The 25206-nt window shown below is 39.1% G+C and overlaps 1 protein-coding gene across 2 annotated transcripts in view; it reads left to right on the forward strand.

Annotated features, from left to right (window-relative positions):
* The window catches only part of LOC133635292 (F-BAR domain only protein 1-like), a 108850-nt gene that overhangs the window by 62506 nt on the left and 21138 nt on the right, over window positions 1-25206 (forward strand). For both annotated transcript variants that reach the window (XM_062028342.1, XM_062028343.1), the window contains 12 exons: window positions 3423-3497; window positions 5220-5361; window positions 5462-5614; window positions 5984-6088; window positions 10165-10263; window positions 10372-10468; window positions 13022-13136; window positions 13249-13273; window positions 19256-19316; window positions 22632-22813; window positions 22975-22999; window positions 23090-23143. In XM_062028342.1, the coding sequence (XP_061884326.1) occupies window positions 3423-3497; window positions 5220-5361; window positions 5462-5614; window positions 5984-6088; window positions 10165-10263; window positions 10372-10468; window positions 13022-13136; window positions 13249-13273; window positions 19256-19316; window positions 22632-22813; window positions 22975-22999; window positions 23090-23143 (1133 nt within the window). The remainder of the gene's footprint in view (window positions 1-3422; window positions 3498-5219; window positions 5362-5461; window positions 5615-5983; window positions 6089-10164; window positions 10264-10371; window positions 10469-13021; window positions 13137-13248; window positions 13274-19255; window positions 19317-22631; window positions 22814-22974; window positions 23000-23089; window positions 23144-25206) is intronic.

Genomic DNA, 25206 nt, shown 5'->3' on the forward strand with positions numbered 1-25206 from the left:
TCGGATGAACGCAACCAGAGCGTTCAGACTGCAGTCACATCAGATACATATCCAATTTATATCCAAATAAAAAAGAGGCTTGGTTCGGATCTGGAGAATTCAGAATTACACTGTTTACATTGTCATAAAAAAATATGATACAGGTCACATATGGGCAACAAATCAGAATGGCCTTCAGTGTGAACAAGGCCTTAGAAACAATTTTCCCTTGTGTCATTGTGGACCGTGCAATTCCGATTTTTTTCAAATGTTACCCAAGGCTCTTTCATATGTGGATATAAATTAGATATGGATCCGATGTGACTGCAGTCTGAATAATAGGGTCACGTTAGTTTGACCAATATGTCGTTAAATAACGAAAAGCGCCATAATTCTTCAGAAACAGGCAAAAATAGTATGTTTTAGGAACTTACGTCACTGTTCCACGACTACATATAAAGATTGTATTTGACAAAAAAATCCTAATTGGACATCCTACCCTGCAGTGTGAACACAGCCTAACTGAGTTCCACTGTACTTTTGAAGGAGTAGAAGTGGTATTTCACCGAAATAAATGTTTTGCTTTATCAGATCTACTCCAATTAGAGATTAGTAATGATTAAATTGAAGCCAAATAATGTGCTTCTACAAAAAGTAAAGACACTGCATGCACTGTTAGACCAGTGATATAATCCTGAAATTGATTCAGAGGGCCTGTGCACATTCCTTACAAGGGGAATGCACTTATCTGCTGACAGCCTGAGACAGACAACAAATCAGCTGTCAGGAACCGAAAAGTCTGGGATCCCGCAGGACGTGACTGATGCTGATAATCCATCTTTTTTGTATCTACTTTCCCAAAAGGCTTCTAATATAAGACAACATACTTTATTTGATCATATTTTATGTGTCTATTTTTATGTGGCTATATCACTATAGAAGGGGTCGGCAACCCAAAATTTTGGACCAAAACTACAAAAAATTATCTGTCTGGAGCCGTAAAAAATGTGTGTAATAATGAAGGCAACACATGGTGTTAGTGTCCATGTTAGCAATGTGTCACAGGCTCATGCAAATTTTCGTTGACAGAAATGTTGAAATGTAATATTTATTGTACACATTTTTACAACATTGGAAAGCATTAGTAAAATGGAGGTTTCTCAGAGGATGAGATACATCCTGGAAATGACTGGCTTAGAATGGCCAAAGGTCTCGATGTGTGTGTCCAAGATAAAGGAAATGGCATTGGATTTATTACAATCTTTGCAAGCTGGGTAACGTTGGCGGTGGTCTATAACAACATGGCACACCAGCAACTATCAGAAATGCAGCCAATATTACATACAGATGATATGTCATGAGACATGCAAATATAAATTAAATACATAGAGGACATAAGTAAAGCAAATTAAATTAGCTCAATTATACCTACAAACGAGGCATAATGATGCAATTTGTACTTACAGCTAGCATAAATAGCATGTTAGCATCGATTAGCTTGCAGTCATGCACTGACCAAATATGCCTGATTAGCATATTTATCAATAACATCAACAAAGCTCACCTTTGTGCATTCACGCACTGCATAAAAACATTGGACAAAATGAGACAAAGAAGGAATTGCAAAAAACACGTCTTTCTGTAGCAGTGTCGGAAAAAGTTGTACATGTAAACAAACTACGGTGAGTTCAAGGACCGCTGAAATTAGTAGGAAAAAACGGTGCTCGCCAAATACTCTCATCAATGAGACTGATTGATTGATTGATTGAGACTTTTATTAGTAGATTGCACCGTACAGTACATATTCCGTACAATTGACCACTAAATGGTAACACCCGAAAAGTTTTTCAACTTGTTTAAGTCGGGGTCCACGTTAATCAATTCATGGTAAAGCATGTATAACATAAAACAGTGGGATTTCTAACAGGAAGGTTTGTGAATATTTTCCCCCCATCTTTTTCCATTTTCACACATTTTTGAAAAGGCTTCAGGGAGCCATTAGGGCGGCGCTAAAGAGCCGCGGGTTACCAACCCCCACACTATGGGTACGTCTTAGACAAAAGAGTGTTATTTTAACCTTTCAAGAATAATGATCAATTAGTTGTTGGTATTGAAAAATGTCATCCATACAGGCTGCTTTTCCTTGTTTTGTGATGCCTTTAATTAAATCTGGGAATATCGTTGTCTTGAATACACTTAAATGTAAACAGTGCAGATACAATACAGTAAGACCTCACTTACGAGGACGGCCATGAACACCAGTCATGTTATTCAGGTCTCATGCCAATTTTTATTCAATTAAATATGTATTTGTGAAAAATAGTTATTCATTCATGTGAATCTGTTGTTTTAAACCACAAATGGTAATAATACGGTGTTCTGTGATATTTATATTTTGTATTTTATTTTATTAATTCCTCACAAATTTAAATGTCTTTAAATACACATTTTCATCTCAATTATGATGCTCGGGATGATGAGTCTGGATAACCAATTCTAGCAATATATTGTTTGGTATAATTCCATACATCCATTTTCTACCGCTTATTCCCTTCAGGGTCGCGGGGGGCGCTGGAGCCTATCTCAGCTACAATCGGGCGGAAGGTGGGGTACACCCTGGACAAGTCGCCACCTAATCACAGGGCCAACACAGATAGACAGACAACATTCACACACTAGGGCCAATTTAGTGTTGCCAATCAACCTATCCCCAGGTGCATGTCTTTGGAAGTGGGAGGAAGCCGGAGTACCGGTCACGGGGGGGACATGCAAACTCCACACAGAAAGATCCCGAGCGCAGGATCGAACCCAGGACCTTCGTAAATTATTCTAATAAAATATTTTCAAAACAGTGGTGCTAGTTAACCGCTAGCTATAAGCAGCGCTGTATTGTGTACTATTTGAATATATAGCACAATATCAAAGTACCTTTAGGACTAGTTTAGGTGAAAACACAATGTTATACGGGCTATTTAAGTATCTCCATCAGTTTGAGGTCCTCGGCCTGGAAAATATTGAAAACGCCTGGTTTAAAAAATGAAAAAAAAAAAAACTTTTGCAATATTTTCACAATGATGGATCAATTCTCTCTTGATGCGCTGATTGTCACCAAAACCACCAAAAATGGACAAAGTCTTAATTCTTACACAAACTTGGATTTTGAACATCTATATGTTTAGATTAAGCTATCAGTCCTCTGTTACAAGTTGTTCCATCCACCCTACGGATAGTTGGATCATGATTCTTGGCTTTTTCTCTCCGGGGTCTGCAGATTGTTTTAAAGTTTAATGCTTGCAGATTGTTTTAAAGTTTAATGTGCAGCCTTGTTAAATTAGTCCATTAATCATTTCAGCATGGCTTGTATCAGCATTTACCTAGCACTGATAAAATGCATTGTTGTTGTAGAAATTTAAATATGTTGACTTGATAATGCTGTTTTTCAGAGCTGCTATTGAGGAGACCTACTCCAAATCCATGGGCAAGCTGGCTAAAATGGCCAGCAATGGAAGCTCATTAGGGTGAGTGAGTGCATGTAAATACAGAGCTTGTTGGCTCTATTGTACTCACATTGGCTGCATATAAGATATGGATGAGTACCATCTGCACCACCAAATGTTCACATTCACGGTTTGTCTTATTTATTATTTGTGTACTTCTTAAATGTTCCAAGTCTTTTCATCATACAGTAATTTAACACAGGGATTATTAGGTGTTCATCCTCTTATAACACATTATTATGGGACTGTGTATATTTTGATTGTCATTTAATTGCCGTACAGTAAATGGCATCGTAACTCAACTTTTTAACACACCTTATTCACACCTGGTCTGCCTGAGAACGAGACAACGTAGCAGGAGAGAGCTGTAATGCCAGTGATTTTTGGGTTATATTTAGTGAGTATTCACACGTATCGCTCTTCTCAACAAGCAGCGGGTCATGCTGTGCGCCCCCCAGAGCCCCATCCCATTCATTTAATCTTTTTTCCTTACATTTTGTCTCTCCCAAAGTGGGCGATTATGAATATTAGACTATGGCATCATTTAGCCCCAACCCACAAACCACCGCCACAGGTAGATTGCGGTCAACATACAGTGCACCTGCATAATATTCACACCGCTTCACTTTTTCCACATTTTGTTATGTTACAGCGTTATTCCAATATAGAATAAATTATTTTTTGTCCTCAAAATTCCACACACAATACCGCATAATGACCATGTGAAAAATATATTTTTTTAAATACTTGCAAATATATAAAAAACAACAACTAAGAAATCACATGTACATACGTATTCACGTATTACATGGCCCCAAACAGCCACTGATGCTCAAGAATGGACTAATATTAGTATGTTGGTCAATGGAATCTGACCACACCTCTGCAATGCTAATGCCGATTGAGACAGCAGTTATCAAGGAACTTACATATTTTACTCAAACTGTATATTTGCGTTTTGCAGTCATCGCATTGTTTTTTCTTCATACAGTACTTTTGAGTTTGTTGTTTGGCTAGTCGTGTCAGTGTGAAACTATCAAGCTGGTGGCTATTCATTGCTACCACGCAAATTTCCGATAGCCAATATTAGCATTAGCATTTTGATTTGAGCATCTAAAATTACTTACGAGTCTAACAGGAACAGAGCCAAGGCAGTATCAGTTTGAAGTTCCTCTTTGTCTTTGAACTCACGCCAGCGAGTAAAAGCCGGGCCAGTATTGATCCAGGACTGTCCATTTATCCAGGTCCCTTCCTTTCTTGTTTAGTTTATTTTTCCTCTCAGACAAAACTTTTCGTTTCTTTGGTTGTTTTGCAGCTTCTGCCATGATCGCAGTAATTGCACATAGGCGTTAGCATCAACTTCCGTCTTTCTAACGAATGTAAAAAAGGGGGAGGGACGTATGCCGTAAAGCAGTTAGCACATTTGTAGTTTTTTGTGTGCCACCCTCCTCAAAGTTGCTAGCACATTTGTAGTTTTTTGTGTGGCAGTGTTCCTGCCACCCTCCTCAAAGTTGCTTAGTGCCAGTGAAGGCGATACAGACCCCTTCAGGCCATGACAGAGGTCTCGTTCATCTAGTTGCTAGTCAATGTACCATCCCAAAAGTTCAGAAAATATTTTCTGAAGGTTGAAAAGTTACTTAGTACTCCTTTAATTAATTCAAGCCTCTCCCTATTGGTCCTTAAGTTACAAATAAAGACTGGGATTCTGTAATATTGTACTTGCTTATGTTTGTGTTTCCCCAGGACATTTGCGCCAATGTGGGATGTGTTCAGGGTCTCTTCTGACAAATTGGCTCTCTGCCATCTTGAGCTCATGAGAAAGATGAACGATCTCATCCGGGACATCAACAAGTACACAGATGAGCAGGTCAAAATTCACCGAAAGGTATAAATGACTCATTGTGAAGAGTACTCAGGCTCTTCAAGTTGTATCTTTCACGCCGACACTTGCAGATCTTATATGTTCGTGTGTGCGTAATGTTCAGACAAAAGAGGAGCTGGTGGGGACAGTGGAGGCGGTGCAGGCACTGCAAGTCCAAAATGGCCACCTTCAGAAGTCCAAAGAGGGTTACCATACCAAATGTTTAGAGCTGGAGCGGATCAGGAAGGAGGGAGCTCCACAGAAAGATCTGGAAAAAGTAAGATCAGCCTTACTCTGAAAGGCACTTGTAACTTTAGACAGAAGTGTGAGTTTGAAAAAATATATTTCTTCTTGAAATAATTACCAGAGAAATAGAAGATTTCTTCTCAATTGTCTTAATTTTTTCCTATGCTGTGTGGATTGTTATTTAGATATGTTTTACCCTTCTTTTGTCACAACTTAAATACTTTAGTTTCAGTCAGAGTCCCAAAAGTTGAAGAACTTTTGTTTTGCACTTTATAAAAGCTTGGTAATGTTATGCTTTCTGTTTATTCTGTAATCAATACAAATATCCCCACAACTCTTAGGCCAGACTTGTTGTGTCAGTCCTTAAAGATGGCTCCTTTTTGCTTTTCTCTCTCACTAGGCGGAGCTGAAGTCTAAAAAAGCTGCCGAGTCCTTTGCGCTGTGCATAGAGAAGTACAATCGAGTGGGAGGAGAGTTTGAACAAAAGATGAACGAGTCCACTCAGGTCAGCTCTGACTCTTAAGACCTCCCAAGTTTTTTATTTATTCGCCTAAACCCGCGTACATCCCTTTTTGGTAATTGGTCGTAATTGTATTCTTTACTCCCTGGCTGATTAGACCATATAAGTTCCCCCATAATTGAAACTATTGATCTGCTTGTACATTCTGCATTTATACGTTAGTCACCAACTACGGTTTCTGCTGTTCCCAAGGAAATCCTCAACAAACCCTAATGACTGCCTTTTAATTTTGCATTCTAAACAATGCACCAATTAGCCCCAAGTTCTTTAAGATAATTTGTTTAAGAAGAAACAACATCATGAAAAAACTCACATCATTTAATGCAATCATTTGTTGTTTTCCTGTTTTATTGGATAATTATTATTTCTTTGAAATCCCTCTTCACGTATATTAAGTCTGTGTTTTAAAATTCAAGATAAGAGTCCAAAAAGCACAAATATACCCTCAAAAAATATTATAAATACTGGAAATACGGACAATTATTGTCTGTCTAAAGCACTGCTTCTCAAATAGTGGAGCACGGAGAGTTGTCAGGGGGTCTGAGAGTCAAGGGACGTCTTTTTTTCCATTCTTGAGCGATACAAAATCCTCCAGCGAAGTGGAAGCACTGCTCGACTTACCGGTAATCAACAGGCTCAACCAGGAAATACGTACAACTTAGTTGCCCCTATTGGTTGTACTAAAACATGTTTGCATAGATAAAATACAGATATATTTTAATGTTTTATAATCATTAGACCAGCACTTATACAGTGGGGTGGGCATGATAAGGTAATTATAATAATGGATTAGATTTTATATCGCGCTTTTCTATTATTAGATACTCAAAGCGCTCACAGAGAAGTGGGAACCCATCATTCATTCATTAACACCTGGAGGTGGTAAGTGTTGCGTTGACCAGCATTCCTCCAATGGGGAATTTAAATTGCTAGTCTCTCCCAGATTCTTTTTATGGCAATACGCTGATGTTTATATTCAATCAACAGGCAGTAATTGATATTTTGTGGTTTATTCTCCAAGCTTAGAGGACAAACCTGAGACCAACCCAGCACCCAAGCGTTCCCTAGCCCGGTCCAGATCGGTCTAGCTCGGTCTCCCCTCAAACCCCCGGAAGTCCCGTGATCTTCCCTCTGTCCCTCGCCCCCACTCGCTTTGTATAGACTATTCCGAGTTATCTCTACTCTGACACATTCCAATCCAGAAGGCCAACACCTTACTATGAGACTCAAAAGAAGGAAGAATACTAGCTATTCTTTATTTGACTATAGGAGTTTAGAAAGAAGTAACACTTAAATATGGATATGATTCTGATCTGCTTTCATTCATTAACACCTGGAGGTGGTAAGCTACATTTGTAACCACAGCTGCCCTGGGGTAGACTGACGGAAGCAAGGCTGCCAGTTTGCGCCTACGGCCCGTCCGACCACCACCTATCATTCATTCATCATTCATGCACCAGTGTGAGCGGCACCGAGGGCAAGGGTGAAGTGTCCTGCCCAAGGACACAACGGCAGCGATTTGGATGTCAAGAGGCGGGGAGCGAACCTGCAACCTACTCAGTGTCCTAGCTGTTAGTGTCCGCCCTGAGATCGGTAGGTCGTGAGTTCAAACCCCGGCTGAGTCATACCAAAGACTATAAAAATGGGACCCATTACCTCCCTGCTTGGCACTCAGCATCAAGGGTTGGAATTGGGGGTTAAATCACCAAAAATTATTCCCTGGCGCGGCCACCGCTGCTGCTCACTGCTCCCCTCACCTCCCAGGGGGTGAACAAGGGGATGGATCAAATGCAGAGGACAAATTTCACCACACCTAGTGTGTGCGTGACAATCATTGGTACTTTAACTTTAACTTTAACCCTCAGGTTTCCGGCACGGCCGCTCTACCCACTACGCCATACCGCCCTTAAAGGCCTACTGAAATGAATTTTTTTATTTAAACGGGGATAGCAGATCCATTCTATGTGTCATACTTGATCATTTCGCGATATTGTCATATTTTTGCTGAAAGGATTTAGTAGAGAACATCGACGATAAAGTTCGCAACTTTTGGTCGCTGATAAAAAAAGCCTTGCCTGTACCGGAAGTAGCGTGACGTCACCAGTTGAAAGGCTCCTCACATTTCCCCATTGTTTACACCAGCAGCGAGAGCGATTCGGACCGAGAAAGCGACGATTACCCCATTAATTTGAGCCAGGATGAAAGATTCGTGGATGAGGAACGTGAGAGTGAAGGACTAGAGTGCAGTGCAGGACGCATCTTTTTTCGCTCTGACCGTAACTTAGGTACAAGCTGGCTCATTGGATTCCACACTCTCCTTTTTCTATTGTGGATCACGGATTTGTATTTTAAACCACCTCGGATACTATATCCTCTTGAAAATGAGAGTCGAGAACGCAAAATGGACATTCACAGTGACTTTTATCTCCACGACAATACATCGGCGAAGCACTTTAGCCACGGAGCTAACGTGATAGCATCGTGCTTAAATGCAGATAGAAACAAAATAAATAAACCCCTGACTGGAAGGATAGACAGAAAATCAACAATACTATTAAACCATGGACCTGTAAATACACGGTTAATGCTTTCCAGCTTGGCGAAAATTAACAATGCTGTTGCTAACGACGCCATTGAAGTTAACTTAGCAACGGGACCTCACAGAGCTATGATAAAGACATTAGCGCTCCACCTACGCCAGCCAGCCCTCATCTGCTCATCAACACCCGTGCTCACCTGCGTTCCAGCGATTGATGGAAGGACGAAGGACTTCACCCGATCATCCATGCGGTCGGCGGCTAGCGTCGGATAGCGCGTCTGCTATCCAAGTCAAAGTCCTCCTGGTTGTGTTGCTGCAGCCAGCCGCTAATACACCGATTCCACCTACAACTTTCTTCTTTGCAGTCTTCATTGTTCATTAAACAAATTGCAAAAGATTCACCAACACAGATGTCCAGAATACTGTGGAATTTTGAGATGAAAACAGAGCTTTTTTGTATTGGATTCAATGGTGTCCGAATACTTCCATTTAACTATTGACGTCACGCGCATACGTCATCATACATAGACGTTTTCAACCGGAAGTTTAGCGGGAAATTTAAAATTGCACTTTATAAGTTAACCCGGCCGTATTGGCATGTGTTGCAATGTTAAGATTTCATCATTGATCTATAAACTATCAGACTGCGTGGTCGGTAGTAGTGGGTTTCAGTAGGCCTTTAAGGTGTTGCGGGTGTGAGAAAACAATACACATGTCTTCAGCTAGGTGTCATAGGTGCTGGTGCCAGCAACTCATAGAGTGGTTTGTACGTATGTATCAGGTTCTCAAATGTATTAGGGCGGGCCTGAAAGAAATATGTCCCCAAAGGGGTGGGGGTGTCATGACAGAAAATAATGCGTGTTTGACGAACGAATGTATTTCATGCATCACCTTGTTTTTCGTTTACTGCTTTGGCCATGATATGCCGTTGTGCATACCAAACTGGTCAAACTAGTATCATTTTGCAGAATTCATTGCTCAAACAAAGAATCCCATGTGTTGGCAATTTTTTTCTTTAGGTGCAAAATAAGCCACGAGGGGCCCAAAGAAAGTTGTGAGTGCCAGCATTTTGATAAAGAATGAGAAACACTTGAGTTCAAGAAAGAACTAAAAGCAAAGTACTTCTTTCCTTTCTTCCTTATTTCCTTCCTCCTAAGTAGAAGTAATGTTAAATGTTCAGTCATCAGTCAGTTCATCATTTATATATATTTCAAAAAATGTTCGACATGTGAAACTATACTTTATCATGTTTTGATAGATGTATATTATTTCCTAGGGGGAAAATTATTTAAATTTTTCCATGATTCTGTCTTCGTCTGACTTTTTGGAAGGGTTACTAACAAAAATCGAGGTACCACTGTATAGTAATGTTTTTATTGTAGTACTGTACTTGCTTCTGGAGGCATTTCAAACTAATCCTAATTTCAGTGGTGAAAAGAATCGGCACAGTTTTATGAAATAGGATGACTTTATTGTCGATCAAATGAAAGACTAAAACTGTGCTTATCTGTTGTTCATGTAGAGATTTCAGGAAATTGAGGAGGGCCATTTGCGGCAGATGAAACAGCTGATAAAAGGCTATTCCCATTCCATAGAAGACACCCATGTTCAGGTTGGACAGGTATGTATTTTCATGTGACAATGAAAGACAACACCGATTGTTACACAAAGTCTGTTATTGTCATATTGCTGGTTATTGAGAGCATAATCATTATTCTCTGCTCTGCAGGTCCATGAGGAATTCAAGCAAAATGTAGAAAACATTGGCATTAATAATCTAATCCAGAAATTTGCAGACCTAAAGGGCACTGGCAAGGAGAGGCCAGGTACTGTTTACCTTGTGTAGAAATGCGCTTACAAGAATAGCATCTAGAGAAACAAACATACCACGTCTTGGGATACCTAATAATCCAGCTAATTTGAAATGTTTCTGTATCGGTGCATCTCAGTAAATTTAGATATACACATTTATTTCAGTAGTTCAAATCAAAAAGTAAAACTCTTGTATTCTATACATTCAATCACTACTTAATCTATCAATACTTTTGATGATTACAGCTACTAAAACCCTCAAATTCAGTATCTCGTAAAACTTGACAATAGTGAAAAAGTTAAATATTGTAACTACTGCGCGACATCGGACTTAAGTCTGTCGCTGTGTGCCTTTACCCGAGAAGTGTGCTTTGGGTGGAGCAACCCTTAAATGTTGGTGTTTCCACACATTCTCCCATCAACTTCGTCAACTTAAGTATTTAGTATTAAGTATAGACACACGTAAAAAAATGATTAAAAAAAACTTCCATAAAACTTTAAATCTATTCTGATCACTTCAATTGAGACACCTGGAAACTCTGTATCAAACTATCAAAAATTCAAAATGCACATTGTTTCGTGAGTGCAAACACGGCAGAAGAGGGCCATCAGTATAGTTATGAAGACAAGTGAAACAAAGTTTCATGTTTGATTGAAACTTGTATTGGTAGGTTGCACAGTACAGTACATATTCCGTACAATTGACCACTAAATAGTAACACCCGAATAAGTTTTTCAACTTGTTTAAGTCGGGGTCCACGTTAATCAATTCATGTACAGAATATTATTCACATGCAGCCAGGAAGAAGAAGCTCTTACAGTGTTTATACACACTACATCACCATGGCAGCATGCGTTCACGTGACAAGCACTGCCTGGATTGATACAGCTTTTTCAAATTAAAATTGTTATTGTTTTCAAGAATTTCAGTGACACTCCAGGCTGCACGATTCTCACACAACTGAAAAAAAGGTCCTCCTCATTTGTTATAAGCCCCCCCTTCATTCCAGACTCGAGCACTTTTGCCGAACTTATGCAGGGTGGGCGTGTCCGCAGGCTGGATGAGAGAATATGACTTGTGTACCTTCAAACGCGTAAATGAACACTTCAGTGCAAACGGGAGAATAGTGCCCCAATTGAACTGCAAAAGCTTCCCGTGCCTTTAATTAGTCTCATAGTCTGAATTAAACTCATGTGTGTGTAGGGATGATACTCGAAACCGGTTTTCCCGGTTGTTCGATAAGAAAAGAACCGAGTCCTCGGACTCGAATCCCTTTTTGAGAACCGGTACCCGTTATCGAGACCACTATAGTAAAGAAAAAGAGTTGGTTCTTTATTCGAATCCCTCAGAAAGAATCCCGTCCCGACCAGAAATGCTCCGTGTGACATCACAAGAAATTACATCACGTAGCTCAGTCATTAGGCGCAGATGGCGAAAGCAGGAAAAAAATGGACGGAAAAAAGTGCTCCAAAGTGTAATAAAAGTTCAAAACAAAAGGTATAATCCAATGAATAACTTTACTGAGAGATTTGAGCAGGGTACAAACACATGACGAACACTTTTACGACCAACCGGAAACATAGCAACCAGGCTGGCAACGCACCTCCTTTACGGCAGCTGTCGCAACGTTCTTAAAACAACCGCAGCACATACATATATATATACACAACATAAATGACAAGATCTCCCTTTTTTAACTTTTGTTTTTCTTTACTTGTAAACAAAACAAAATCACACTGTATATGTGTTGTCTGTCTAATTATAAATAATGCAGACGAGGCGTGTTGGCTGAGTTCTTGACGTTTACTTTCACAGCGCGCTCATAACCTCATTCTTAGCTTCGACGACATGCAACAACACTTTTCGGGGCTACCGCACATGCTCGCCACTCCCGTTGCATGCTGGGTAGTGTAGTTGTTATATTCCCTAGCTCATAACATCTTTCCCCCTATAAAGAAATAATGTTAACTCAATAAAGTGTATTTCTTTTTTTAGCTTTAACTTTTCATTTTTTAGCATTGTAACCACATTTGCAAACAACTTTTCTCTTAATAGAATTTTCTTTCAATAAAGAAATAAAGTGCAAAAATGTCAAAGCATCATAATAAACAGTTATGTCAAATAGCAGCAGAATTGCACTTTTTGGAGAGCTGTATTATTTTCAGTTTTGTGCCCAAGGGACTGATTTTATTTAACACTATATTATTATTTATACACCTATAGTGATCACAGAGACAGGTTGTTTTTGTGTTACTGTATATATTTGTTTTTCTGAAAAATCCCACTTAATATACTTTGGGTAACAACAGTCAATATTTATTTATTTAATTTTTTTAGGTGGGTAACAGTCAATATTTATTTATTTATTAGATTAAATTGTTTTCTTATATAATAAAAGTGAGCTTTTGTTAAACCAAATATTGTGTGTTTTTTTTCCATATACAACAACCTATCTGGACTTGATAAGAGAATCGATAAGGAATCGGTTCGATAAGAGGATTCGATAATAGGCTCGAACTCGATAATTTCTTATCAAACATCATCCCTATGTGTGTGTGTGCTGCAGCTTTGGTTGTTTTTGAGGAGTACATGACTGTAGCACCCGATGGGGGGAAGAAGAGTCGTGCAAAAGCCTTTAGGATCCCTGGCCTGGGCAAGAGGGATAAGGAGCCAGATTCTACGTGAGTGCATGCAAATCCATGTTTCCTGATCTTTCTATGTTTGATTACCTCTACTCATTCTGCTATCTTCAATTTGTTTATAGCAAATAATTCCAATGTGTTTGTTTTGCAGGGATTCAGCTGTAACTGAAGCACCGGTCAGTATTCCACATTATTTACAGCAAACACTGCAGCAGCGGCTATGAGGGATGACAATACGAATCCAATCAGACTACCAGGACTGTATGAATACGTTTACACTGCATGGTCGAATGTCCAATTCAGATTTTTTGGTCAAATCCGATCTTTTTAGTGGCCGTTCACGTTACAAAAAATTGCGATTGCTAATGTGAATGCAATCTGACCCGCATATACAACCTTTATTTAACCAGATAAGAAACCCATTGAGATTTCTTTCAAAAGGGTGACCTGGCCAAGAGGTCAGCAGCACATGTCACAGGGAAGTTTCAGAAAAGTAATACGTTAAAACATACATTTTAAAATGCATAATAGGGAACTGCAAAACAATTAAGGTTTACACCTTTTAAAAACACAGGCACTGTGCAAACATCTCACGCTGTCTGTCCCTCAGGATGGAACGGAACGCTCCAAATGGAAGTAGTTCGGAGAGTTTTGTTTGTAATTTATTCCATGCATCAATGCTAAAAGCTCTTTTGCCAAATTCAGTCCGTACACAAGGAACAGTTAAAGCATAAGTATTGTTAGAAAGTATCCATCCATCTAGAAAGTAATGCTTAAGAGCTGTTTTTTCTTTGTAACAAAGTACGCTAGTAGGGAGGCATTAAATGTAGAAGAACCTTATAAATGATAGTCAGCCAATGTTTGCATCTGCGTGCACTCAATGAAGATAAGTCTGATTTCATATACAGTTGACCGTGGTGGGTGAGATGACGACAGCCAGTGACAAATCTTAGTGCTGAATGAAAAACGGTGTCCAAGGACTGGAGGCATTTAAATGAAGCACTAGAATAAAGCACATTAACAGTGCAATAACAGTGCAATACATTTTCATAACATGGCTAGTTTCTCTTGTTATATTCTTATTTTTACTGTTATATTTTCCTCTTATTGTTGCTTTTTATTTTTATTCTTATTGTAATATTTTCTATTTAATTTCCATTTATACACCCATTGTTTACTTTTAACTTTTTAAATTGGATCTCAATTCTGTACACTGCTGCTGAAATTAAAATTTTCCTGAGGGAACTCTCCTGAAGGAATCAATAAAGTTCTATCTATCTATCAATCCATCCATCCATCCATCCATCCATCCATCCATCCATCCATCTAATGAATTACGGGCAGGAAAGTCGCTGTCACCAATTTGTTTTTTACTTTAAGAGAGAAGCAATTTTTGTTTCTAGAAAAGAAACCAAGCTTTACCCTAAGCTTAGAGACCAAGTTGTTAATATGGGCTTTAAAAGAAAGCTCCTGGTCAAGATTAAATCCCAAGTACTTGTAATTTAAGACCTGCTCTATAGGGTTTCCTTTTGATGTTACAATATTCGGAATGTTTTCCAGTAGCAGCCTTGAATGAGAGAAAACCTTTAACTTGCTTTTATCTGTATTTAAAACCAATTTAAGATCAAATAAGCAAGCCTCGATAACATCAAAAGCAGCTTGTAAAAACTCAAAAAAGCCTGAGTGATGGACATTGAACAGCAATAAATAATGGTGTCGTCTGCATACAAATGGTACATTGCATTTGACAAATTGTTACAAAGATTATTTATGTAGATAGAAAATAAAATGGGCCCCAGCACTGAGCTTAGTGGAACTCCTTTGGTAATGTCCAGTAACCAAGCAGCTGCATTTTTAGACAATCCAATCTGATGAAGGGGTTGCATTAGCAGACTGTGGTCTACTGTGTCAAATGCTTTTGACAAATTAATGAATAGAGCGACACATTTCATGCCGTCTAGAGCCTTGTTTAAATCATTTAGGACCTTAAGGGCAGCTGTAATAGTACTATGCTGTTTTCTAAAAACAGATTGAAACAGAGATAAAATATTTTTTCATTCTAAAAAAAATCCTTTAGCTGGTTACTGATGATCTTCTTAAACAATTTTGCTAAAATGCATAATTTAGAAATGTATCTGTATTTATATTTGTGGGTTCACCGCCTTTTAGCAGGGGAAGAAAAAAGGCTGATTTCCAGATTTTTTTGAATGCTTTTACTTGTCAGACTTGTTAAAAATATGCGAGAGAGGCTTAGCAACAAAATCATCAGCCAGTTTTAAGAAAAATGGTTCAATTTGGTCAGGTACTGCAGCTTTACTTGTCCAGGCTCTTTAGTGCACTGGTTAACTTAGATACTGATACAGGTGTGAACTCAAAAGTGCAGGTGCTGGGTCTATATATTATGTATTTGGTATATTAGCATTTGTCAGACCAACATTTGACAATTGAGGATTCAAATAATCAAACAAGGACCCAGCAGAAAATAAAATACTCATTAAAACAATTTCATATAGCTGTCTTATCAAACAAAGTACCAGGTTGAGTACCGGAAATTAAAGAATTTGGAAAGTAAAAATCAGACATGGCTCTCTTAATAAGCGAAGTACATTTATTTCTAAGATGGCAAAAGCTAAGCCAATCAACCTCTGTCTTTGTTTTTGGAGCCCTGGCCCCAGCAACGGCTCTCTCTTTGAGAACGTTTCCAATTTCAGAGGAAAACCAGGGATTATTTCGACGTTTAACTCAAAATTTTTGAAAGGAGCATATTTATTGACTATATGTGAAATTCATTATAAAAATATTCTAACGCTATCCGTACTACATCATCAATTAACGCAACTCTGTTCCACTGAAAGGCAGCTAAGTCGTGTATAAAATCTCGGAGGCAAATGTTTTTAGTATGTTTTTGCGTGTAATAGGTTTTGATTTTGGAAGCTTGCAGTTTCTTATAGCTGCAATTGTACAATGATCACTCAAGTCATTGACAAACACCCCAGTATAAGTGTACTTATGTGGAGCGTTGGTTAGGATTTGATCAAGTAAAGAAGATTTTGATGGGTTTTTAGTATTGGGTCGAGTTGGGAAAGTGATTAATTGAGTTACATTTAGTAAATTACACACAGCTTTAAAATTATCAGAAGAGGAAGTCAACAAATTAAAATTTAAATCACCAACCAAGAGAAGTTCACTAGCATTTAACCCACTCATAAAGGATACAAGAGAGGCAAGGGCTTCAGTGGAGGCATAGGGAGGTCTATAACACCATACAATTGCAAGAGGTTGGCCATGTGAGAATTCTAGCATTATATCCATTTATAGCAATGTCCTTGTCAGACTCCTATACTTCGCCAAGTTTCTGATAAGAAAGAACAAGTCCAGGAAAAAGCATGAATATTAAATAGAGAGATTGTGTCAAAGTCATTGTTAAATTGTTTTACTAGCTACCCAGGTCAGATTATTCAAAATTCTGATGTCCAGGCCACAGCAGTTGAAAGGCCAAGCCAAGGCTAGCAGAGGGCCAGCCTTAGCCAGTCTGAGGCTAGGACAGATCCAGACTGTGGCTGGTGGAAAGCCAAGATGACGCTAGCAGACCCAGTCTGTGGGCAGTGGAAGGCCAAGCTGGGGCTGGAATAGATCCAGGCCGTGGCAGGTGGAAGGTCAACAGATTTTCAAGTCCAATTAAAGCAGTCAGAAAGCCACATTTTGGAAGTAAGCCGTCCTTCATTAATTGTTAAGCTTAAAAGTAGTACAATTGGCTATAAAAGAGACTAAAACTGATAAAAATTCAGAGCACATTGACCAGCAGACAAACAAAAGACAGTGCTGTCGGCCATATTGGATTTTATATTGTATTAGACATGATGTCATGACGTCGCACGCAATCAAAGTCAACATTTTCTGAACCAAATTATTGCGTGTAGAAGACTGAGAAGGAAGAGGACAAGTATTTGGCATGTAGGACGCATCGCACATATATCCAATGTATATCCACATACAGAAAAGGCCTGAATTGAATATGCAAAAATTCGGAATTGCAATGTTCACACTAAAAATGTTGATACAGGTCGCATATGGGCAAAAAATCTGAATTGACCTGCAGTGTGAACAAGGCCAAGGACGGGTGTCTAAACTACGGCCCGCGGTACAACTCTTAAACATTTGTTAATAATTATAAAGTTTTTCTAAATTACTATTTTCTTCTGGCTTAGCCTAACTAACATCAGCCAACAACCATGTGTATTAAATGAATAATAAAGCAGTACATGTAGCTATCCAAACGACCTTTCCCGCCCATTGTGCAAACAAATTAAAACCAACATATCAAGTTTGCATAAATGTGCCACACAATTACACCTGTCTACACAATTACAACTGTCTGAGCACCATACCCAATTCTAAATTACTGTACTGGCAAAGCGTGATAAGTAATATGTAAACAATCTCTCGCCACACTTACCCATGTGTACAAAGGGAGTTTTGGGTTGTTGTTCAGTCCTTTAGCTATAGTTTGCTTTAAATAATGCTTTAGCCAACTGCAGTGCCTCTGATCATATTCTGATAATATTGTAAATACTACCGTAATTTCCGGACTATAAGCCGCACCTGATTATAAGCCGCACCAGCTAAATTTAGGGGAAAATACAGATTGCTCCATATATAAGCCGCACCCGACTATAAGCCGCAGGGTTTTGATGTGTAATTAGCGTAGTATATAGGGGTTCCTGCTACCACGGAGGGGATTGTCGGGACAGAGATGACTGTTTGGGAACGCAAAGCGTCCCATTTATTAACAATTTTGCGTTTCAATCATTCAATCAAACTTTCACTTTGACATGGCGAACAGCATTCGTTCAGAGTACAAATAATACAACAGTGCAAAGTAATACAAAGTGCTCGCCTGTACGTTATCAAAATAACCAGCCTACCGGTATATGAAAAGTCAGTCTTTAATCATTGTGTCATCGTCTTCCTCCTGCGTACTAAAACCACCGAAATCCTCTTCGTCGGTGTCAGAGAAGAACAGGCCGTAAATAAGCCGCACCGCTGTATAAGCCGCAGGGACCAGAACGAGGGGGAAAAGTAGCGGCTTATAGTCCGGAAATTACGGTACATATTTTATTTATGTACAATGATCATAGTTACGTTATGATCCACGCTCTGCATTGTGTGTGTGCACGCGCTTTGGTGCGTGTGACAGCTTATTGGTGATTTCCTGGAAAATCCGGCTTTATCGCAGGTTGTATAGTCTTTTTACGTGTTTGGCAAACTTCGCTCTTTAATTTGGTGTTAAATTAATATGCAATCTTAAATCATTGGGATTGCCGATCACGTGTAAAAAAAACAGATGTGTAAACTTTTTAAGCACAGGCCGTGCATTTCACACCTCGGCCTTCAGTGATGTCCTATGTAGTCCGACTTTAATAAATACCTCTTATAATACCATAATTTATGCAACCACATGACCACGGCTGTAGAAATACTTTGCAGAAAGACACTCGCACACTACTGGGTATTAAAAGCAGCTCAATAGTGTACAAAACGGGCTGTTTTCCAGCGCATTTAAACATTTGATAAACACGCATCAGCAATTAAAACACATCTCTAAGCAGTACTTTGAAAATTCAAATACTGGAATCGAAAAAACATATTAAACGTGGAAAAATAAAGAAATAAAATATTTTAACACAACTAGCAGTACCTGGAAAAAATAAAGAAATATATTATTTTAACTGACAACTAGCAGCACCCATCAGTGGTACAGCTCATCATTGGTTGAAGTGACAGACAAACCCTCTAACTGGCTGGGACAGGTTAGCTAGTTCGGGGGTCGGCCGACCTCGTCCCACAAGATCTAGCTTCTCTTAAAATGTTCTGATTTAGCTGTGTAGGACAGGATAGACTTTCACATGAGACTACACTCATACAGTTATAGATTGTTAGCTAGCTTGGCCCCGACCAATTTCTTTTAGCCTAATGTGGTGGCAAGTCAAAAAGTTTAGACACACCTGCTCTAAGATGACTTGAATTACACAGTAGATAAATAAATAAGTTAAAAATGTTTCCTTAATTTTAATGGCAAATGGTTGTATTGTATTCTGTGTTTAGTATATGAGATAGATGTACCATTTGTGTCTTTGGTGATGCACGTGTGTCTGCAGAATTCCCCCTTGGAGGTAGACGACGAAGGATTCATTATCAGAGCTGACAGTACTCCGAATGATATCCTTTTTAAGCTACATTGACAAATAGTCACAATGAACTGATACCAAATGTTGAACTGTTATTTAAAAAAATCACAGAATTGTGTGTTTGTCTACAAAACCGTCTCTATTTTGAGACAGACAATTTTACAGGAAGATCGATTAGATTCAGAGCAATGAGGGTGTCGGGGTGGGATTTGTTAGTATTTAATATAGGATGACTCTGCTGTGATTGGCTGTGATGTTAGTTAATTTCTTTCTTGGGTATTTCTGCTACGTAATGGCTCAGCCTACATGCGCACACAATTTAAAGGAAATTGCAATTTGTGGTTGATATTACCCAATTCTTGGTGGTTTATATTCAAATTAGCTGATGCTTTTGTGTGAAACAATTGGTATGCAAACATAGCTGAGTGGAAATTTAACGATCATACATTTACATCACACATTTGTTTTCAACAAAACAGGATAGGTTGATTGTCAACACTAAATTGGCCCTAGTGTGTGAATGTGAGTATGAATGTTGTCTATCGGTGTTGGCCCTGTGATGAGGTGGCGACTTGTCCAGGGTGTACGCCGCCTTCCGCCCGAATGCAGCTGAGATAGGCTCCAGCACCCCCCGTGATCCCAAAAGGGACAAGCGGTAGAAAATGGATGGATGGAAAACAGGATATTTTACGTTCTTGGTGTCGGACCACACTGCAGTTTCCCACGTGTCTCAAGTATTGCACACACTTGACTCTTACACGACAAACTCACAACAGGCAGTTTTCACTTAATGAGACCTCATGTGACTAAACACGCACAAAAGCGTCAAATGAAGCGTAATAAGGTCAGAGGTGAGGGTGTTCAGACAAAGGGCCACATTCATAGCCTCATTGACTGTGGATTGAGACAATTGTTTAAATCTGTATCCTAATTAACTCAAACCACTTGATGCATTAGCTTCATTCATTCCAGACGAGAGATTGGAACTGCCGCACGCTCTCATTGAGTGGGCAATAAAACAGACTCGCGCCTGGACGTCCAGATCTTTTTATCATTGGCAGCACTCCCTCATCCTGACAGTCACAAGATAACAGCTGCTGCTTTTGTCGCCGCCGCCGCCTCGTCATACGACACAGTACAGCCCCGTGCAACCAAATAAATAGATGTAGGAAGTGGTTGGTATTTTGAAAGCACATCAGACCGTGATGGAGGATGTTGCTCTGTGCCCTTGCCTCTCTCGCTGTGTTCCGACGTGCGCTCTGATTTAATCAAATTTGGGGACCTGTCCCAATAGAGAATGGTGCAATATAAACCAAACCTTTGTCATCTATTATTATGTTTTTGTAGTTTATTAATAGCTGAGGAGATGTTTGTGCTTACTGGTTACTGGCAGTTTTCCTCAGCTGCTTAACCTTCTTCAAAACACTGTTGATGTTGTACACTGCAAGTTATTTGCCACTTGCCAAGATTTAAAATTACATTTCTTGAAATGTCCCTAGTTTTAAGAGCTTTTTACTTATTTTTAGTCATTGACTTTACATCATAATCCTAATTTTAGCAATAATTAATTGTTGTCTGTTCTAGTTTACAAAATGTTACAATTGATTAAGTAATTATTCAAAAAAGATGTTTTGGTTTCCCCCACAATCTTATTTAAAGATTCTGCAACATACCGAGGATGCTTAAGTTAAAGGGGAACGGCACTTTTTTTGTAATTTTGCCTAATCGTTCTTAATCATTATGAAAGACATGACGACGGGTGTTTTTTTTTTATGCATTCTAAATGTTAAATAAACATAAATAAAAGTCAGCTTACAGCGGAGCGAATGGGAGGTGCTCTATTCCGCCCATAAAATATGATACATAACCATTCAAAAGGCTCCAACAATAAGACATTTACATTTTGTGATTTTAATATTAACCAAGTATTAGTAATATTGTTATAATAAACGCTAACACACACAAACTATTTATGGCAGCGACGTGATCACATCCGTGTGTCACTGTGTTTACATCACCGAGTGGTCTGCTGTTTCCTTGCTTCCTTGCTCCCTGTGAATTTATTGTAGATCATAAATCATGCCTCTAACCTGAAAAGTAGATGGTTGAGAATATAATCCGTCACGACACTTTGACAGCCATTTTGGACCTGGAACTGGCGAGAAGGACACAAAAAGCACTTGTCCCAGACTTTTAATCAAATTTATTGAATATTTAGAATGCATTAAAACAATCCATCTGTCATGTCTTTCATAATAATTGTGAATGATAGGCAAAATAAAATACTGTTCCTCTTTAAGATTGCAAGTTGAATAATTCTTGTTTTCAAAATAAAATACTTATATCTATCTTAAAAGTCCTGCTAATTTCAAGATATACAAATCTTAATTTAGGATGTATTAAGTAAAATTAACTATCCGCATGGACAGATAATTGCTGTAGTTTTTAGTATTTTTAATCCCAAAATCAAATTTTTTATCTTATAGTCAGCTCAGTTTTGTAGTGGGTTTGAACCTGCTTGATATCTACTTAAAAATTGTACTCATGAGATGAAGTTAAATAAACCCATTACAAATAATGTAGATGAAAACCGTTGGTAGCTTGATTGGACTGAGAGTGTGATAGTGATAAAAGAAGGGCTTCCTTAAAGCAAGTTGATGTTTGCCTCTGACCACTAACCTACCTGTGTGAATCAAGCTTGCCACAAATATTTTTGACACTGGGTTTGGCTTTTATTCACTTAATGTGAGCGGTGTTGGGCAACTTGGGGGTGCCGGTATCTTGCTTGTAGCTGATGCTGAGCATAAATCTTTTTTTTCTACCCTGGCCAAGTTAAAATTTCTTCAATTTTTTTTATTACCATGATTATTGCATTAAAACAAATCTGATAGTGTATGGTGTGCTGTATGGTGATTGAAAGGGGCTAATTAGTGATTGGTAAATGACGCACTCACTGAATGTATTGACACCGCACTTATACAGTTTTGGTGTTTTGTAATGGTGTCCTCTGCTGGATTAAAAAAGTCCCTACATTTTCATCAGTTCCACTGTTTAGAATCAATGATGGCAATGAAAACCAAACGCGGCACGCCACCCCTCAAACTTCTTTCAGTTGGAGCTGCCACTCGTGAGCAGAAAGAAGCCCTTTGTGATAAATACGCTAGTACAGTCAAATGACACAGCAGGTGTATATTTCTTTCGAGGCATTGAGGGAAACCGTATCACTCCTTGTGTATGATTCAGTGTTTGACACATCACTTGTGCTAACGTTTTATTTTGGAAAATGTGTATCCCTTAATTGGTATTTCATTAAAGTTAAGCACTTAACTCTCCTGCTCCTCTGCACGCTGCGCTGAAGATAAGGGGCACAACTTCTACTCCAGCGACTCAGACTTTGACGACGAGGAACCCAAGAAATTCCAAATCCAGATCAGACCGGTAGTCAACAGCAACCGCAGCAACGTTGCAGCCAGCGAGAAGGAGCTGAAAGCCACCGTGGGGACTCTCACGCTGCCGCCTAACAGAGGGGTACGTCAAACAATTGGTGGCTTTTCATGATTATTGTGTATTTGCTTAAAGATCGCAGGACTAAAAATTGCATCCAAATTAGTCTTCACAGAGACATTGCAAAATGATAGCCCATAATTAGTTTCGGTCTTTAAACTTTTATCTTCATTTCATTCTTTTAGGTGACAGTAAAGCGGCATCTCTCCAGTAAGCTATTTAATAATTTTAGACCGCTTGCGGAGTAAAAAGTGCAGGACGCGGCACTGCAATATTGGTACTGAATGTTTGTTTTGGCAGGAAACTCTAGTACATCCGGACGGACAGAAGACGGTGAAGGCACCTCCCTTAAAGGTGAATCTCATTTTTCTAAACTATTTCTATATCTGTTGCTAGCTTACTCCCTGTGTACTAATTCATCAGAAATATATGGTATATTCTTTGAATTGTAGACAAAGTAGGGTCCTATATTCTACCCTTTATGGCTGTCTTTAATGGGAAAGGCATGAACCAACTTAGTAAATTGGTTAAAGCCATCACTTCATCACAAACGCTTTAATGAAGCAGCAGTGTAAAAGTTGAGTTTGTGCAGCCAGCTGGCTCACCTTGCATGGACCACTCTCTAATAACCACAGCCGCCTTCTGTCCTCACTCCAAAATATGTTCCCTTAGTGATGGGTTTGCTCGCTGCCAACAGCTTTGGCTGCACTTTGCAATTTCATCAAGCTGCTGCACTCCTGTAGCGGAGAGTCACTCAGATCTTGAGGTGAGGAAATGAATGATGACAAAAAATTACTGCAGAAGTTGTGGTTGGAGCTAGGGCTGCACGATTAATCCACATCGAATCGACATTGAGGTGTTAAGTGCGATAAATAACTGCCAGAGGTTGTTTTTCGTTTTTTCTTCGCTGTCACTGGCATTTGAGTGACAGACATGTTTGCCAATCAGAATCGTTGAGACTTGCGTTCATTCGTCTCTTGCTTCATACAGGGAGAAATACATCTCACTGCATCGCTCTCTGCGCCTAAGCGCATTTATTTAACAGTAGAATTTACTCAACGCAGTGAGCCCTCTTTACAGTCATCCAGCTAACTTTACACAACAGGAAGCACAGACAGAGAGCCTCGCGACCCGCCAGTGAGAAGTTCCGTGAAGTAACAAAAATTAGGATGACAAAAATATGATTACAAGGCCAAATCAGATCATCGTTGACTTCAGGAAGCACCAGTCTAGCCACGCTCCACTCTTCATCAACGGCACAGCGGTGGAGATAGTAAGCAGCAGCAAGTTCCTGGGGGTGCAGATAACTGACAATATAACCTGGTCCCTACACAACAGAGCTCTTGTAAAAAGAGCTCAGCAGCGCATGCACTTTTTGCGTCGGATGAAAAGAGCACAGCTCCCTTCCCCCCATTCTCACCACATTCTATAGAGGCACTATAGAGAGCCTGCTGACCAACAGCATCTCTGTCTGGACTGGAGCCTGCAATGCCTCAGACTGGAAGTCTCTCAAGAGAGTGGTGAGGACGGCGGAAAAGATCATCAGGACTCCTTCCTCCTATCCAGGAGATCGCAAAAAGCCGCTGCCTGACCAGGGCTCAGAAAATCTGCAAAGACTCCTCCCACCCCCACCAAGGACTGTTTTCACTGCTGGACTCTAGAAAGAGGTTCCACAGCCTCCGAAGCAGAACCTCCAGGTTCTGTAACAGCTTCTTCCCTCAGGCCGTAAGACTTTTGAACGCATCATAATTAAATTATCCCCTCAACTCCCCCCAAAATGGATTAACTCACTGGAATAAAAAAGACAATATAACATACATCCATAAACGTGGACGCTTGTGAAAAAGTGCAATATATTTATCTGTACAGTAATCTATTTATTTATTTATTTATATATATTTATTTATTTTATATATTATTTATATATATTTTTTTGTTTATATATGCACCTTATTGCTTTTTTATCCTGCACTACAATGAGCTTATTTAACAAAATTTCGCTCTTATTTGTGCTGTAAAGTTCAAATTTGAATGACAATAAAAAGGAAGTCTTAAGTCTAAGTCTAAATGTCCCTTTTGTGGGAATATTTCAGCTTTAAATCGGATGAGAAATATGAGCCCATTAACATGGATGAACGAGCGAGAGTGGCGTGATCAGTGATGGCAACAAAAAAAGACAACCCAACCTAGTTTTTCCAAATGGGAAAAAATGCACTTTAAGATGTTCAATATTTTTAATAAGCAAAATTTTTGCTTACTCGTTATTTTCCCAGTTTTTTGCATTTATATGTATAGAATATAAAAATCGCAAATCGATTCCTAATCACCAAATTTCAGAGACAAAAATCGAAATTAGGTTTTTTCTCAAAAAAGTGCAACCCGAGTTGGAGCTAAGTGACACCTTGCTATTGTTGGTG

The sequence above is a fragment of the Entelurus aequoreus genome, linkage group LG19 (genome assembly GCF_033978785.1).
Source record: "Entelurus aequoreus isolate RoL-2023_Sb linkage group LG19, RoL_Eaeq_v1.1, whole genome shotgun sequence".
Classification (NCBI taxonomy): domain Eukaryota; kingdom Metazoa; phylum Chordata; class Actinopteri; order Syngnathiformes; family Syngnathidae; genus Entelurus; species Entelurus aequoreus.